This window comes from Myotis lucifugus, unplaced genomic scaffold (genome assembly GCF_000147115.1).
Source record: "Myotis lucifugus unplaced genomic scaffold, Myoluc2.0 scaffold_85, whole genome shotgun sequence".
Lineage (NCBI taxonomy): Eukaryota > Metazoa > Chordata > Mammalia > Chiroptera > Vespertilionidae > Myotis > Myotis lucifugus.
In genome coordinates, this window is record NW_005871133.1 from 151,010 (window position 1) to 168,727 (window position 17,718).

Sequence of the window (17,718 nt, forward strand, 5' to 3'; positions counted from 1 at the left end):
AAACAGATGAGTCAGCCAAATTTGTCAAATGGAAAAGATTTGTTCTCTTAAAGAAAGAATGTATAGAATCAAAGATTGAGCTTCAAGGAATAAATTAACTTAGAGAGTGAAAATAGAATACAGTAGAGGAAGAAGAGCGGAAAAAGAATTGAGGTAATTGGAAAACTTAGGAAAGTGCCTTTCATAAGCACTTTTCTCCAATTTTATTATGCTCCAAAATAATTAAAGGGTTGTCATGAGGAAAGACTTTTCTTTGGAATTTCAGAAGGCAGAATTAGAAATAATTAGTTGGTGGGTGTTATGGGATTGTAGGCTTTGAATCAGAATAAAGAACTTGAACAGATTTTTAAAATGGAATAGGTAACCTTTAGAACAGCGGTTCTCAACCTGTGGGTCGCGACCACTTTGGCGGTCGAACGACCCTTTTACAGGGGTCGCCTAAGACCATCCTGCATTTCAGATATTTACATTACGATTCATAACAGTAGCAACATTACAGTTATGAAGTGTAATTTTATGGTTGGGTCACAACATGAGGAACTGTATTTAAAGGGCCAGAAGGTTGAGAACCACTGCCTTAGAAGAATTGAACTCTTCCTGATGTTCAGTAAGACTAATTGACCATTGGAAATCTCAAGCATCTTTCCTTGAGATTTTATTGAGTCATAGATATTTTTAAGGGCAGTAAGAGCAGAGCCACTTTGCTTGAGCTTAGCAAGGGAAAGAATAATAAGATGGTGGTAATAAGTATAGTCATTCAAAAAATTTGGCAGAAAAAAATAATGGATTAGCATGTTGGAAGTTCTAAGTGTAGAATGAGTAGATAATAAATATCTAATTATTTATCTTTGTTTTCATAAAATTTTCTGAAGTTTTGTGATAGGTGTTTTTTGTAGACTAGAGAAACACAGTAATGAATTTTTAACAGCTCTGGCCTACTTGCTTGTAATGTTACACTGAGAACTTGAACTTTCCAATTTGATTTATGCTGTCAGTGTTTAGAGTTTACATTCTGCATACTTACAAGGTCAGATTACATGGATTAGCCACTTTGTATACAAGGTGCCCGTATTTATGGGTGCAGTCCTGTTCAGAGTTCTATTTACTTGAAATTGGTATTTAGAGCTTTATTTTCTTAAGACTGTTTCTAATTCCTTAATTTCTTGGAGTTCTTAACAGTCAGCTTTTATAGATTCAAGGCAGTCCTGATTTAAATCCAATCAGGACTACCTGATTTTAAAGACTACAGTAATCAAAAGAGTGTGATAGTAGTGCATAGATAGACATATAAATCAAGGGAACAGAATAGTCAAAAGTAGACCCGCATATGTGTAGTCATTTGAGTTTTCCACAAAGGTGCCAATGTTACTCAATGTGGAAAGGATAGTCTTTTTAATAAATGTTGCTGGAACAACTGAATATTCATAAGGAAATAAATGAAACTTTATTATTCATATCATATATAAAAATTATTTCAATATGATTATAAACCTAAACCAGCAAGCTAAAACTATAGCATTTCTAGAAGAAAACATAGGAGAAAATCTTTGCAACCTTGGGGTAAACAAATATGTCTTAGAAGACAAGCACAAAAATAAGGGAAGAAACAGTTTGATAAATTGGACTTCAAAAAATCAAAACTGCTCTTCAAAAGACACCATAAAAATGGCAAACCAATGACAGGGAGAAAATATTTATAACACATGTGTCTGATAAAGGATATGTATCTAAGAGATATAAAGAAATCTTACAGCTCAATAGCTTATAACTCAATAAGATAAACAACCTAACTTTAAAAAAATGGGCCTTCCCTGACCGGTTGACTGAAGGGTCCCAGGTTTGATTCCAGTCAAGGGCATGTACCTTGATTGTGGGCACATCCCCAGTAGAGGGTGTTCAGGAGGCAGCTGATCGATGTTTCTCTCTCATTGATGTTTCTAACTCTCTCTCCCTCTCCTTCTCCCTTCCTTTCTGTAAAAAAATCAATTTATATTTATATATATATATATATATATATATATATATATATATATTTTTTTTTATGAATAGGCACCATGAAAAGATTCTCCTCTTCATTATTCACTAGAGGCCGGGTGCATGAAATTCTTGCACAGGTAGGGTCCCTAGGCCTGGCCAGCGATCAGGGCTGATCTGTGGGGTGACCGGCGGGGCCATTCTCCCCCCCGCCCACCCCCCTCACTGGCACCCGCCTTGGCTGACCTAGGACCTGTGGGCTGGGGACAGCTCTTGCGTTGAGCGTCTTTCCCCTGGTGGTCAGTGCACATCATAGCAACCAGTTGTTTTGCCGTTCGGTTGATTGGCATATTAGGCTTTTATTATATAGGATAAGAGAAATGCAAATTAAAGCTACAATGAGATACCACTTTACATCATTAGAATGGCTAAAATTAAATATAAACATCTTACAATACCTAGTGTTGGTGAGAAGGTGGAGCAACTGGAACTCACACATTGCTGGTGGGAATAGAAAATGGAAAACCTGGAAACCATGTGGCAGTTTATTATAATGTGTATATATATTATATTTTTACTATATGATTTGATTCAGCAATTCCACTTCTAGTGACTTACCCAAGAGAAAGGTGTATGTCCACAGAAAAAATACATGAATCTTCATTGCTGCTTTATTCATAATAGCCAAAACCTGAAAAGAGCCCAAATGTCTGTCAACAGATAAATCCATGCAATGATAAACTACTTGGCAATAAAAAGCAGCAAACTACCAATCCATATAACAACAGAGGTGATTAACATGGATATTATGCTGAGCAAAAGAATCTGAATGCAAATGAGTATACTACATGATTTTGTTTATATAAAATTTCAGGAGAGGCAAAATTAATCTCTAGAGATAGAAATCAGATCAGTGGATGCCTGAGATGAGAGAGGGGTTAGAGATAAACTGCAAAGCATAAAGGAACTTCCTGGGAAAACAGACATTTTTATATCTTGATTGGTGTAGTGTTTACATTGGCATGTATGTTTATTAAAAGTCATTTACCAATACTGTTACAATATGCGGATTTTATTGTATGTAAGTTAGAGTTGTGTGTTTTTTAAAAATATTTTTATTGATTTCAGAGAGGAAGAGAAAGATAGAAACATCAGTGATGAGAGAGAATCATTGATTGGCTGCCTCCTGCATGCCCCTACTGGGGATCCAGCCCGCATCCCGTAACAGGTCATGTGCCCTGACCACGCCCTGACCCGTAATTGAACCATGACCCTCTGGTTCATAGGTCTATACTCAACCACTGAGTCATGCCGGCTTGTTTTTTAATAAAAGCAAAACACTTGTTCTTAATAGCTGGAAATTTATACTTTCATCTCAAGGCTTTCCCCCTTTTTAGTAGTTAAGTCCATGTGCCTATAATTTAATGTCTTCAAACTACATAGTTAGCTTGATTTCCCCCCATCAGAGTTAATCTCTTCCTTAATGCATAGCACCGAGGAGCTACTCATAAAGGAGAGGTTAATTTGTACAGGGAATCCAGGATAGCTTCACTGTGACATCACTTCAGCTGGGCCTTAATTCCCTGATACTTCATATCTCTTTGAGAGAAGAAACATGTGACTCATCCTCAACTTCTCCACTATGCTTTGCACAGTATCAGGCATGCAGCTACATTGGAGAAATGTTTATTTGAATGTTTTTTAATCACATTAACTATTAAAAATACTCTTAAGTTTGCTGGTCAGAAATGAGATTGAAGTAGGTTATTTATGAAATGACTCTTAGTTGTGAACAGTTATTAGTAAGCCTTGAACAAAGACTTCCCCTGAGCCAGGAGCATAAATTGTTAGTTTCTTGGTGATGAAGCAGAGCTCTTTCTCTTTGAATTGCCATGGTGTTAGTCTGATGAATTGCAGAGTTTATCTCCTCTGCCTAAATCACATATATTCTTTAGGACTGACATCTATAGAGCTAAGAGTCTATTTTGTTTGTTTATGTTATGGTATTTTTAAGGCTTCAGAAAATGCTGTTTCAACAATCAACTGAGCATTGCCGTGTATAAGATCATTTTTCTTATTGGCTCAGTGTTTCCATTTTGATTGAATTTTAATTCTAGTTTTATGATAAGATACCTCATTTAATATTGTTTGCTATTATGTTTCTTTAATTTTTTCTTTTCATATTTTATATTATTAAAGCTTCATTAATTGTTTCTGAATATCCATTTGCATTTATTTCTCTTAAACATAGTTGCATATTTCAGAGACACAGCTCTAACACCATTTCAGTTTTATTTACCATGAATAAAACATCTAGAGGAAAAAATAATAATTTCAAAAATTAATTGGTTTTGCCTTCAAGCAAGTAAATTTTGGTGCTTTTTTTTTTTGCCTTTAGAGATTTAAAATCTATTAATTATTTTCACCAAGGATTTTAAAATATAAGAAAATTAAATTACTATTTTTATTATTTTAGGGTAACATTTGCCTGGAGAATGGATCTTTCTTGCTGAACTTTACTGGCTGTGCAGTGTGTGGTAAGCGGGATTTTATGCTGATCACAAACAAATCCTTGAAAGAGGAAGATGGAGAAGAAATAGTTACCTATGATCGTAAGTAGACCCTTTTTTTGTTTGTTTTGTTAATCCTTATCTGAGGATATTTTTCTATCGATTTTCTATTGGTTGCCTCCTGCACCTGCCCCACTGTGGCCAAGGATTGAACCTACAACCCAGGTACATGCCCTTGACTGGGAATGGAACCCGTGACCCTTTGGTGCAAGGGCCGACGCTCTAACCACTGAGGAACACAGGCCAGGGCAGTGGCCCTTTCTTTTCACGTAAGTCTATTAGCAGGTATTGACTTTTGGAAGTTGATATGTTGTGTGAAGTATGATGAGGCCTATTTTAATATATTGCAACACATAGTTACTAGTTAGTTAGGTTTTTAAGAGAAAATTATAAATAGCACCTCATTTATCTAGCATCAGATATTCTACTTAAATGACTTTTGGAGATAACTGAAGCTTATGATTCAGGCACCATTTTTGTTTGTTTGTTTATTTTTAAAGCCTTTATGCCTTCTGAGACAAGATATAGAGACTTTATTTTTTAACCTTAGGGTCATCCCTGTGTTCATTTTCCACTATACGTCGTATAATACAGTGATGTCCTCATATAGCTATTAAAGTGTTTAGGGTTGCTTGCTTCTGTTTTACACTTTATCTTAGCCAAAAGGCCGAGAAGCCATGTTTGCCCCTATTTTAAATGTCTCTGAGTTCTATGGTCTTGTTTCTCCTTTCAAAGCTTTTTTTGGTCTCCTATCTCACTATCAGTCTGCTGTGTCTTTTTTTTTTTTTAACTTAGGAGCCACTCTTTTTAAAAACAAACATGTTTTTATTAATTGTAGAGAGAGAGAGGAAAGGGGACTGGGAGAGAGAGAGAAACATGAAACATTGATTTGAGAGAAACATCTATCTGTTGCCTCCCACCAGGGGTTGAACCCACAACCTGGGCATGTGTCCTTACCAAAATTGAACCAGCGATCTTTTGGCGCATGGGACGATTCTCAGCCAACTGAGCCACACAGGCCAGGGCCAGTCTGTTGTTTCTTTTGCTGCTGTAAATATGCTCCCTGTATATGCTGCTCCTCATCCTCAATAATGGGAAACCAAACAAATAAACTATGGATAATTCTGAGATTGGCTCTACAAAGTTCTATGAATAAATTAAGTATATGTACACTTTAGTACCCAGATATGTTAGCAAGTAGTTACACTGTTCAGATCTCCTTTTTGCTTGTGTCCTAGTTCTTTGATATGTTCTGAATATATAAGGAATAAATGTACAACTAATGATATTTTGCAAGAGGGGTATAAAAACACTAAGCCTTTAGAATAGAGTCAGACTATCAAAAAATTGTTCTAAATTAGAAGAATCTTTTTCTTTCTTTTAGATATAATGTTTTAAACTCAATTTCCTTTCAGGTAGTAAGTCATAGTGGTTAAGAGCAAGGGTTCTGGAGCCAGAATGCTTGGTGTTGAGTTCTGGTTCCAATACTTGCTAACTCAGTAGTCTTCCTAGTTATATAACTGCAGTATGTGTTTGTTTCCTTATCCCTAAAAATTGTATCTACCTCTTTGAGTTTTTGAGAATATTAAATGGATAAATAGATATAACATATTTAAAACATTATCTGGCACACTGTAAACACTCAATAAATCATAGTTATTATTATCATATTGTTTTGTTCTGTTAATCCTCACCTGAGGATATTTTTCCATTGATTTTTTAGAGAGAATGGGAAGGAGGAGAGAGAGAGAGAAACATCTATGTAAGAGAGACACACTGATTGGTTACCCTCCCGCTTGAGCCCTGGCCAGGACCAGGGATCAAGTCTGCAACCGAGGTACATGCCCTTGACCAGAATCAAAACCAGGACCCTTCAGTCCATGGGCCCATGCTCTATCTACCGAGCCAAACTGGCTAGGGCTATCATATTGTTTTCATTAGAGCATTTTTTTTACCACTAGATTTACTTTAATGTCTAGCATTAGTTGTTTATTTATGATTGGTTGTCATAGCACAATTTCTATCATTCCAGAGAATAAAAGCTTTTATATAGTTAGATAGGTCTAGCTGGTTTAAAAAGCAGCCTTACATATCTGTTTACTGATTACCTTAGAGAGCATTCAGTGGGAATTAATATGTGCACAAGAGTGTCTGAACTTAGGCTCTTAATTATGTAGTGTTGCTATGTCTCCAATTCTGGATTTCTTATCAAGGTAGATGTTTTAAAGCAATACCATTGCTGAGAGTAGACATTCTACTGCCTTAAGACACCTTCCAGGACTTAATTATTTAATATTTAAGTCTCTCTCTGTTTTGGCAGATCTGTGTCAGAATTGTCATCACGTAGTAGCCAGACATGAATATACATTCAGTATCATGGATGAATTTCAGGTAAATGTATAACTATGGGTATGTTATTGGTGGGGAAGATAAAAGGATCTTGAAAATCTGGATATAGTTTTCATAAATGAAGTACTAGCGAATATTAGAAGAGACCATCCCTCTCTTCTACCTGTGTAACTTGAGAAACTTTAGATGTGGGTGGATCTGCTCAAACCTGTCTTCACAAGAATCAGAAATCAGAGTGTATTTTACAGATGATTTCTCAGTCCTGTCATTTTTATGAAGAACATTACTATGAGGTTACTGTTGTGTATCTTTTTTCTCTACGTAGTTATATGATTGCACAATTTTTGGCTTTGAGTGTTGGCCCACCCACTACCATCATACTTGCTGGGCATGGAAATTGTGATAAGGAAGTTTTCCCTAATAGGCATGTAGAGTTGAGCAATTCTGTAGCCTCCATTGAGTAAGACATTTTAATATTATTTGGTAGGTAAAATAACAAAATGGATGTATCAAGGTTGGAGGAGAGACATTGAACCACTCTTAGGACAGAGAATAGGGATTTACAGAGAATAAGGATTAGACAATTGTCAGAGCATGCAAAGAATGCAACAGAATTCTACAGGTTCCTGTAGGCCTGAAGTAGGTCTAAAGGTCAGGAAGGAAAGCTGGACCGTGCGGGAGAGCCAAGGGCACACTTTAACCATGAGGACACGCTGCAGCCTGCGTCTGTCCCTCACTGTCTCCATTTTCAAGCCTTCAACTTGAGTTACTTATTTAGTGTGAACTAAATGTTCATCCGTAGGATATAAGTATTAGGTTAGCGCTTTTAACAGGCAAAGGAATTTTTTTTAAATCCTCCAGATTTGGGTAGTAGTATAATTAGGAAAAAATAAAATCTTTCATAATAGAATATTATAAAATAGTATAACCACTCTCATTCTTATTTTAGTGTGCAAGAAAACAGTCACCTGTCATAATCTGGTCCAATATATTGTGCTTATAAATAAATAGCATCCTGACCGCATCTCCTCAGTATCCAAAAATTATACCTCAAAAAATATTTATATGATATATGTAACCGAGGCCGAAATCGAGATTTCAGTGAATGTGCAGTGGCCAGATAGGGGAACAAGCATGTCATGAGCTTAAAGGAGCAGCTCCATCCTTTCATGGGAGGAAAGGAATGCTTGTAGCTATTTTCCAGAAGCTCCTGAAGGACCTGAGAGCTTTTTAGAGTTCCTAAATGGATATTGAGATTGCTTGTTCATGCCCTAATTGAGCCATTGCATATTGCTGCCACGAGACCAGACTCAGGCTGATTTTCCTTTATGACTGAACGCAGCCATGTTCAAAGCTGCCCTAGAAATTACTCTGTGAAAGGAGGATGGTTACTGTCACAATGCCCAGGTAGTGTGAAATTCTCTTGAAAAAAAATCTCTTAGACTGGACTTTTGATCTCCAGTGTTCTCTCTCCCAGCATCCACTTTCCCCCTCTCATATGTGAAATTCTGCCATCAGACTGCCTCATTGGCCCTTCATAGCTCACCTTTAGCTACAGTATAATGTCCAAACTCCTCTTTCCAACGTTCTTGCTGGGCGGTGGCTTCACTTTCCCTAGTTTCCCACTGCTCTCCTCATGTGCACCACACAGCACGGAGTTTCTTTTCCTCTGATGCTTACCCCTGCCATTTCTTCAGGAGTCTCGTGTTACCTTCTCTCTTTAGCATACTCTTTTTTTCCATGGGACTTAACATTGTTTACATTCAATATACTCTATTCTTCTTTATTTGTTAAAGATAAATTAAACTTTTTATTTTACTTAGCTCCCTCTTTGATGCATCCTCTCATCATCTTTCCTTCCTTTTGCATTATTACTTGAATAGGTTTATATCCTGCTTCCCTTATTTCTCTATGTTCCTCTTAACCACCTACAGACTGGTTTTCATTTTCACTTTTATAAAACTCTTCTCTCATAGGTTTCCCAGAATAGTTCTTACCTCTTTTAGCATCTCTTCTGATTCTGGTTTTGTTAACCATTGTTGTCTTTTTAAAGCATTGCTTCCCTTAGGTCTATATTGCTAGACTTTTTAAATTTCTTTTAAATCATTTAGCTGCTCATTTGCTTTTTCTCTGGTTTCCTTTCCTGTTTTCCCTCCTTTTCCCCTAAGCTTTGGTGTCTGGCCTAGGACCTTCTCTATACTCCATCAAATAGAGAGCACACTCCGTCTCATTTAAAACCTATCAGATATCTTCCAAATCTTCTCTGAGCCTAATACCTTACCTGCCCTCTTTTTTCCTCTGTTTCTCTTATTTTTGCTCCATTGCCAAACCTTGTGTCACGGACAATAACCACTCAAACCAAATTACTGCAGCAGCCCCCAAACTGTAGTTCTGCACTCTGCCCTCAGTTAATCTTCCTTAAGCATATCACCCTGTCGCTCCTCTGCTACTGCATAGGCATATGCTGCTTTTTCATATCACTGTCCTTATTCGGACTTTTTCCTTGACTGGTCCCTTTCTCTACCTTCAAGCCAACTAAATCTTACATCTTTTAAGCTGAGTTTAAATTTTATCTCCTTGCTCTTGACAGTTCAGCCCCTACTTCTTTCTCCTTTTTCTGAGCACTTCTTGTACCTATAGCAGGCCCTGTAGGTCTTCATTCTCAGCTGCTGTGACTTAGTTTTCTCTTCCCCACCTTATTCAGCCTCATCTTATTCCGGCAGTGGTTCAGGTTCAAAGTGCAATTCCCACCATTGATAATGTATTGTTTTGTTTTAAATGTCTTATAGGAATTTTAAACATAATAAAAAATAGGCAGAATAGAGTATTAACCTCCATTACCCAGCTTTAATTTGCTTTAATTGTACCTCACCATTCCCATGTCTCCCCACAGGATAATTTTGAAACAAATTCCAAATGTATCACTACTTCTACAAATATGTCAGTGTGTATCCCTGTTTATAAAGCAACCACAATGCCATTGTTAAACAAAGAAGATTTTCTGATGGCAAGAATAGAGGGGAAAGTAGAGACAGAAGTACAGAGTTGGTGGAAAATACATTATGAATGATTACAGATATTCTTTATTTTTTATATCACCCTAAAAGCCATTAAAGTGACTATGTGTTTGCCCCAGGACACAAGAGGGGACTGTGAGATTGCTTTCTGTTCCTCTTTGGACCAGGGAGGAGAGGCCTTGGAGTCAGAATTAATATATAGTGCTAGAGAAAAAGGACTCCTGAGATCTAGCCATGGGACCTCAGAATAAGCCAGAGGATCTGGTCTCCCCCAAAGGTGATTCCACCCACTCCACCCTTCCTCCCAAATCTGTGCCCTTTGGCTTTGCCCAGGTGGAGCCTTTGAGGGTCTCCATGAATAACTGGGAGGAATTCTTATTCTCCCAAGTTGGCTAGTTTTGGTAAAAGGTTTCCCAATCCCACCACATTCCCGGCAGCACATGGAGATATGTTTCTGGCACTCCAAGGTAGAATTCTAGACATACTTTCCCACATAAGTGCTGCTATATATGGTTAGAATCTATAGTACTTGTACAATATAAATTTAAAAGACTCCCTGGAGTTCCTGGGAATCTGTCGGGTACAACTACTTCTGTGGGAAACTGCTTTTGAATTCCTAACAGTTGACCTACAATGAAATTTGGAATACAGACTGCCTATAATCAATCTTTACAAATTATACCATATGCTAGGTGTGTGTTCGTTTTTTCTCCCAAATTAGGTTGTAAGTTTTGCACGGTCAGTTTTGTCCTTGCCTTCTTTCATGTCTACCAGTGTTTCTTGCGCTAAATAAAAACTTGTCAATGGATAGATTGGTTGAAAACTCAGATATTTATCTAGCTCCACAAATAGTCCCATTTGACTTTATTACCCTTTTCTTCTTCATTTCAGTGGGAGGCTGACATCCTACTAGTAATGTCCAGTGGGTGAAAGCAGAAGTATTTGAAGGCAGTAAAAGACCTTGGAGAGACTGGATTTTTATTTTATTTTTAATTCATGGGACTTTCATTTGTTTGCTGAGGTCTAGCCTCTATTTATTTCTACAGTGTGTGTGGAGTAGACTTTAAAATTACATGTAGTCTTTAAGAAACAGTCCACTGCACAGTTAAGCTCCCTGCGGAACTCACTAGAAGGAAATGGAAAGGCAGTTGCCTGGTTCTGAGTCTTCGTGCTGCAGTCGTTGCTTATCTCTGTGGCCCTCTTTCTAGTGACTGTCCAGACCCTTGGAACACTAACTGCCTTGACTGATCCATTGCCAGACAGCTAGCATCTCAGTGTCGGGTGCAGAAATACGTGTAGATTTGACATATATTTTGTTTTCCCAAAGAAGATAAAGGTTTTTAAGCAAAAAGTTTCAAAGAAATGTTTCTGTAGTTTATGAACATATTAAATATTCTAGAAAGGGACCTCTATTAGAACAGGACTTTGCCCTGAGGATTTTTGCTTGAAACAAAATCCCTTCTGTCACTAGTCTGAACATTTGTTAAACCCAAGAAACATAAAACTCTCTAAATAGATCAAATTCCAGATAACTGACTATCTAAATATGAGGCATGCTTGACGTACTAGTGGATTTAAACCCAAGAAACATAAAACTCTCTAAATAGATCAAATTCCAGATAACTGACTATCTAAATATGAGGCATGCTTGACGTACTAGTGGATTTAATATAATTTTTTATTTTCTTGGGGTAGGTTAAATAGCTTTTTTGGTTTAGGAATTTTCTCCCTTGTTTATTCTTTTAAAAATCATTTCTATTGCATATTAGTGCTAAATATCTTAGAAAGGAACATCTCTATGATCAGGAATTTGTCCTTAGGGGCCCACACTCAAATAGCAGCACTAACTAAGCCCAATATGTGTGTTCTTTAAGTCCAAGAAATGGCCATGCATTTCCAAGATGGCATTCTTGTATTCATAGTAAATAGATCATCAGTGTGTATTCATTTTATATAAACAAAAGGCTATGGGATACACAGAATAAACCTAAGACATTGTTTATAGGTGTTGAAATTGACCTAACTGACAGGAAGAATATCCACGGCAATGTAGAGAGCAGCACCTGAGTAAGTCAGGAAGCATCTTCCTCCCTGTCCCTCGCGGTAACGATGCGCTTTATCTTGTTCTAGGAGTACACCATGCTGTGTTTGTTATGTGGCAAAGCTGAAGATACTATCAGCATTCTCCCTGATGACCCCCGACAGATGACTCTGTTATTCTAAGGACCCTTCTGCAGTTCTGTAGAACTAGGTTGTGTTGGTTACAATACTGCAAACCTGATGGTTTGTCTTAGTTTATAATGGAAATGATTTGCTTATTTGTTTCTGCTTAGACCTTATTCTTTGAAAGAAAAGAAGTAATTTGGGGGATTACTGTTCTCTGGAGCTGAGCTCTTCTGCCCAAGTTCCCAGTTCACATTGGTGCAGCCAGAATGAAGCATCTTTGTTAGTGCTATGTGGCTAAAAATAATTAGAATGGGAGAACCTAGTGCCCAGATCTTGGTTCCAGTAAGGGGAAGCAGGGCTCCTTGGAGAAATGACTTACTCTAGGATTAGGGCTATAAATACTCAAGATGAGCCGGGAGCATCTTGCGCCACACAAAAAAAGAAAGTGCTCAGAAAAAAATCACTATGGTGGGGGATGTCCGAAGGACAGAAGAGCCAAGTGAAGGAGCCCCCAGTAACCAAAGCTGGGACAATTGGATTGAAAAGTTAAGTAGCATTGGCTTATAACCCAAACTGTAAAATAAATATTCATGAATCCATACTGACATAAATAAATGATTGAGTAAGTAAATATATACATTACGATAGCAGATCTCCCATGCAAAAGATTTTCAAATAATGTATGTAGATATTCCCCACTCCTTAAGTGTGAGTGTGTGTGTTGACTTCCCTCCAGAGTATAGTATTGAAAGGGGACAAACACTAGCCCGGATCAAGGTTAACATCATTGGTGATCGGCCATGTGATAGCATGATGTGATGAGAATGGCATTTTACCTTTGTAGTATCCTCCCCAAAAACTGTAACTCCAGTCTCATTAGAAAAACATCAAACAAATCCCAGTTCAGGGATACTCTACAAAATACCTGACCAGTGCTCCTCACAACTGTCAGGTCATCAAAGATAAGGAAGTCTGAGAAACTGGTTTACTCAAAGTAAGTAAGTAAACGACTACTGAATGTAATGTCATATCCTGAATGGGATGTTACACCAGAAAAAGGACATTTGGGGAAAACTGGGGAAATCTGAATAAAGTGTGGACTTTTGTTAATATAAATAGAATGGTTTCTTTTGCTCCAAAGGAATCTAAGACTATCTTAACTTGCATAGTTGAAAGAACACTGGGTGTTCTAAACTGGCATTTAGGCCTCTCTGCTATTTGGTAGCAGCACAATCATTAAGCAAAGCATTACTCTATTTTTTATTGTCCCCTTTTTTAAAAAATTGGTCTAATAAGAATTGATATTATATATCCTGCACAGTATTATTGAGAGATCCAAATGAATAATGAATGTAAAATGCTCTGGAAAGCATAGAAAGAACTAGATACAAATGAGATGGCTTCAGTTAGTTCTCAGTGTGAGACCAAACTTAAAAGGGTTAGGCATTAGAAACAAAATTGTTTCCTCTTCAGATCTAAGAGACTTAGGCATTCTGGACTAAGGCTTTGCTTGTAAGAAAAAAAGGTGAGCAAAATGATCATTATTGATACCAGGGAAAAGCTTTGCTATATAACAGGGATAATAAAGGCTGAGGTTTCTTGAGTCCTTACTTTGTGGCAAGGCCTTTTAAAAAGGCACTGATTTAATCCCCATTCACAGCTCCATGAGGTGGGTACTATTATTAATCCGATTTTAGAGCCAAAGAAACTAAGCACAGCAGTTGAGTAGCTCACTCAGGGCCACACAGCTAGTGGTCACCCCCTCTCAGGAGCGCTCAGTACACTTGAAGTAGAGGGCCTGGCAAGGTCAGGGAGAGTCTGAGAATATCGGTGACCGCCCTCTGAGAGACCAAGGCATGTCAGACCAAAATTTATTATTTGGAAAAGCTCAGTTAGCTGCGCCTTAGGAATCAGTTGTTTTATTCCTGGAAAATATTTTCCACTTACTGCAAATCTATATCTGACCTGCTGAGGAAATCATTTGGTGAAATGAATCCAGAAAGTAGAGAAAGTGCTTCATTACTTTAAATAGCACTAATCCCGTTACAGCCTCTGAATCGTCCCTTTTTGGGGTTTGAATGCTTCCAACTTAGTCATTTGGAGCTCAAGAGTACAATTTCACATGCCTCCACTGATATCTTTGTCTCTTGCAAGATGTATAATTATTATCTATTTTGAACTAAATATACTACAAAAATTTAAAACATAAAATCCTATCCATCTATTTTATTATTTTACCAACATCATGCTATGTTTTGTGATACTTTCTTTTTCATCTTCTAGAATTTTTCTCTGGATCTAAAAGAATAAAGACCTTTTGAACCCAGTTCTACTGAGTCTATTTTTCTGTTTAAATAAAGAGGAACCAGGCAAAAAGCATCAATCTTTTTTTACCTTCCTACCCTGAGATACAAGAAGGACAAGGCTTCACTTATAGGTGTAATTGGGGGTGTGGGCGTGTCCTGACACCTCATTCTTTCTCTATTTGCCCCATGAGGTACAGATCTGGGTCTGCCTAGTTCAGATCTTGGAGTTCAAAGCTCAGTATGTTTATTGTGTTGATTTAGCTAGCTCTGTCTTTCTCAAGTTGTTCTGGGTTCTCCCAATACTAATTAATGGATACATTATATAGTCTGGGCACAACCAGATATGGTTTGTTACTTGTAAGTTATCACTAAAAATATATATGTTCACTGTTCTTTATTTCAGTGTATCAACAGTCCTTTCGGTTTTATTCTTTTGTGAGCAAGGTTAAGCTATTGACTTCATTTGAGGCTCTCAGCTTTAACGTGTGTATTTCTTGGCTGTAAAACAAGTCTCTGCTGTGAGACACACTGTGGATGGGAGAAAGGAAATCAAGACCCTGGGTCTAGAATTAGCTTTGCCACATGCTCATGGTGGGAGGTCAGACAAGTCTCGTATTCTATCTGTACCTTGGTTTCTTTAATGAAAGAATAGAAATAATCGTGCCTCCTTCATGGAGTTTTTAAATCAAATGATATAAGTGCAAGGTTTTTAGGTTGTACAGTGTGGGGTGAATAGGCAGCTGTCAGTGGTCTTTATGAAGAAACTGAGATAGAAGGAAGCAGTGGTGTCATGGTTAAAGAGTAGGGGCTTTGAAGTCAGGCTGACCTGGGATTAACTTTCAGTTCTGCTACTCTATAGTCCTTTGTCCTTTGGCAGGTGTCTTACTCAATTACCATTTATTTATATTGTTGACACTATTACTTTTCTTCTCTTTAAATAGAGATAAAAATTCCTCGCAGGGTCAATATGAGGATTAATTAGCCTAATCCCGTGGTCAGCAAACCGTGGCTTTCAAGCCACATGCGGCTCTTTGGCCCCTTGAGCGTGGCTCTTCCACAAAATACCACGTGTGGGGGCGCACGCACAGTGCGATTGAAACTTCGTGGCCCATGCGCAGAAGTCAGTATTTTGTGGAAGAGCCACACTCAAGGGGCCAAAGAGCCGCATGTGGCTCGCGAGCCACGGTTTGCCGACCACTGGCCTAACCTATTTAAAGTACTTAGTGTTGCCCTAGCCAGTGTGGCTCAGTTAGTTGAGCATTGTCCCGTGCACCAGGAGGATGCGGGTTCAGCCCTGACCAGTTTGGAGCAGTGGTTAGAGTGTCAACCCTCGGACCAAAGGTCATGAGTTTGATTCCCTGTCAAGGGCACGTACCTCGGTTGCAGGTTCCCTAGCCCCAGTAGGGGCATGTGCAGGAGGCAGCCAGTCGTGTCTTGTTCACTTCAATGTTTCTCTCTCTCTCTCTCCCCCTCCTCCCTCCTTTGCATCTCTCTCTAGAAATCAATGGAGAAAATACCCTTGGGTGAGGATAAAAAGAAAAGAAGGTTGTGGGTTCGATTCCTGGTCAGAGTACATACCTAGGTTGCAGGTTCGATCCCCAATTGGTGCACATACAGGTGTCAACAGATCAATGTATCTCTCTCACATCGATGTTCCTCTTTCTCCCTTCCTCCCTCTCTTTAAAAAAAAATCAATAAATAAAGTACTCAGTGCAGTATATGAGTATACTAAATGGTAGTTTGGATGATGGTTGTGATAGTGATTATAAGAAATCACCAATTAGAGGTTGGCTAACTTTCTTAAACTAAGGACAAATAGCTATGGGAACATGGTTATGGAAATAATCATCAGTTTCATTCCGTATCTTGATCCTCTGAAATCAGTTATTTGAAGCCAGTGGCTATATTTTTGGAAGAGCCCTCAGAGAAACGATGATCTCTGTCCCTAATGGAGCAGCATTACCTCAGCACTTGTGGGGAAGCTTGTTGATGAGCCTTCTCCCTGCTTCCTGTGTGCCCCTCTGGAAATTTGATTAAAAGATTTTGTTGATCTAGGAAAATGGGTGATTATATAAAGCTTTGCTTTGTCATTAAGTTTATGACCATAAGTGGCTACTATTGAGGATGTACAAGGGCGACGAACAAGATGAGGACTTAAGGAAAGGAAACAGTTTCTCATTTGATTTTAACAACAGCACAACTAATGATTTAGTAAAACAAAGCACCCTTGTAAAAACGTTCCTCCAGCCCTGCCGCCCTGTTCCTTCCTGAGCCAAACTGGTCAGGTCCCTTCTGAAGCAAATAGCATTTCCCCTCCACAAAGAGGGCCCTCTTCAGAGCATTAGGGTCCTTTCTGACTCTCCCTGCAAAACCACTTATAATTCCCATTCCTTTGGGATCTCTAAATAATTCAACTCGAGCCTCATGGGAAAGACCCAACATACTGTACTGGCATGTCAGGCCCTAAATTGCCTGTAGCATAATGCCAACATCCAGGATAGCTGCCTCTGTTACTAGACGTAACACAGGCTATAACACTATCAAGATGATGAACAAGTCATTCTAGCACCCAACACAAATTGTGTCTTTCATTTCTTCAGGAAAGCAATTTGTCTCTGCAGTTATTGCTCTAAAATCAGTAGTTGGTCCTGCCCCCGCCCCAATCCATACCCCAATGTTGGCTTTAAGAGCAGGAATCTTAAAAGGCTTGAGTTTTCAAGTCAAGGGCAACCTTAATTTAGCAGAAGGCCCGGCAGAGGGTGCCAGGGGATTCCCACTATAAGGCTCAGGTTACCCTTTCGAAAGAAAGCACGGTCGATGACATAGCTTTAGTTGAAGCTCAGACCATGGGATCCTTAACCTCTGTTCTACATTTGCTTCTCAGAAGATGCAAGTGCTTAGAAAATAGTCTGGGGAGCCTTGTAGGAAAAGCCTTTCCCCTCAGCACTGGCGTTCTCAAGCAGTGTGTTCAGTCTGGAGAACTGTCCCTTTAGGGCTTCACCAAAGAGAAGTGAAATATTCCATCTAGTGGTCAGAGAAGGAAAGGTGCAATGAGAAGTTTCTAGGGAGAGGTTTGTGGGGCGGAGTGACAGGGCAGGGGCCTTTCAGCAGGTCTTTTCCAGAGCGTGATCGGGCCTGGCCTTGGCGGTGGCGTGTTTTGGGAGTGTGCCTGGACAAGATGAGGACCCTGGACGCGTCCTCACAAAGCCATTGGGCAGAACTCTGCTGTCACAGAGAACAGCTGGCAGTCTGACTGGGAAGGGAGGCCCTGGCCCATCCCCACCCTTGTGGGAGAAACAAAGCCGATTGTTCACGCCTAAACTTGTTTGTCTTGTG

The 17,718-nt window shown here is 38.8% G+C and overlaps 1 protein-coding gene across 1 annotated transcript in view; it reads left to right on the plus strand.

The window, feature by feature from the left end:
* CHURC1 (churchill domain containing 1) overlaps positions 1 to 14,405 on the plus strand; it is a 16,659-nt gene extending 2,254 nt beyond the window's left edge. The window contains exons 2-4 of the mRNA XM_006090966.3: positions 4,451 to 4,586; positions 6,865 to 6,935; positions 12,041 to 14,405. Of these exons, the coding sequence (XP_006091028.1) occupies positions 4,451 to 4,586; positions 6,865 to 6,935; positions 12,041 to 12,133 (300 nt within the window). The 3' untranslated portion in view covers positions 12,134 to 14,405. The remainder of the gene's footprint in view (positions 1 to 4,450; positions 4,587 to 6,864; positions 6,936 to 12,040) is intronic.
* The last annotated feature ends 3,313 nt before the right edge of the window (positions 14,406 to 17,718 follow it).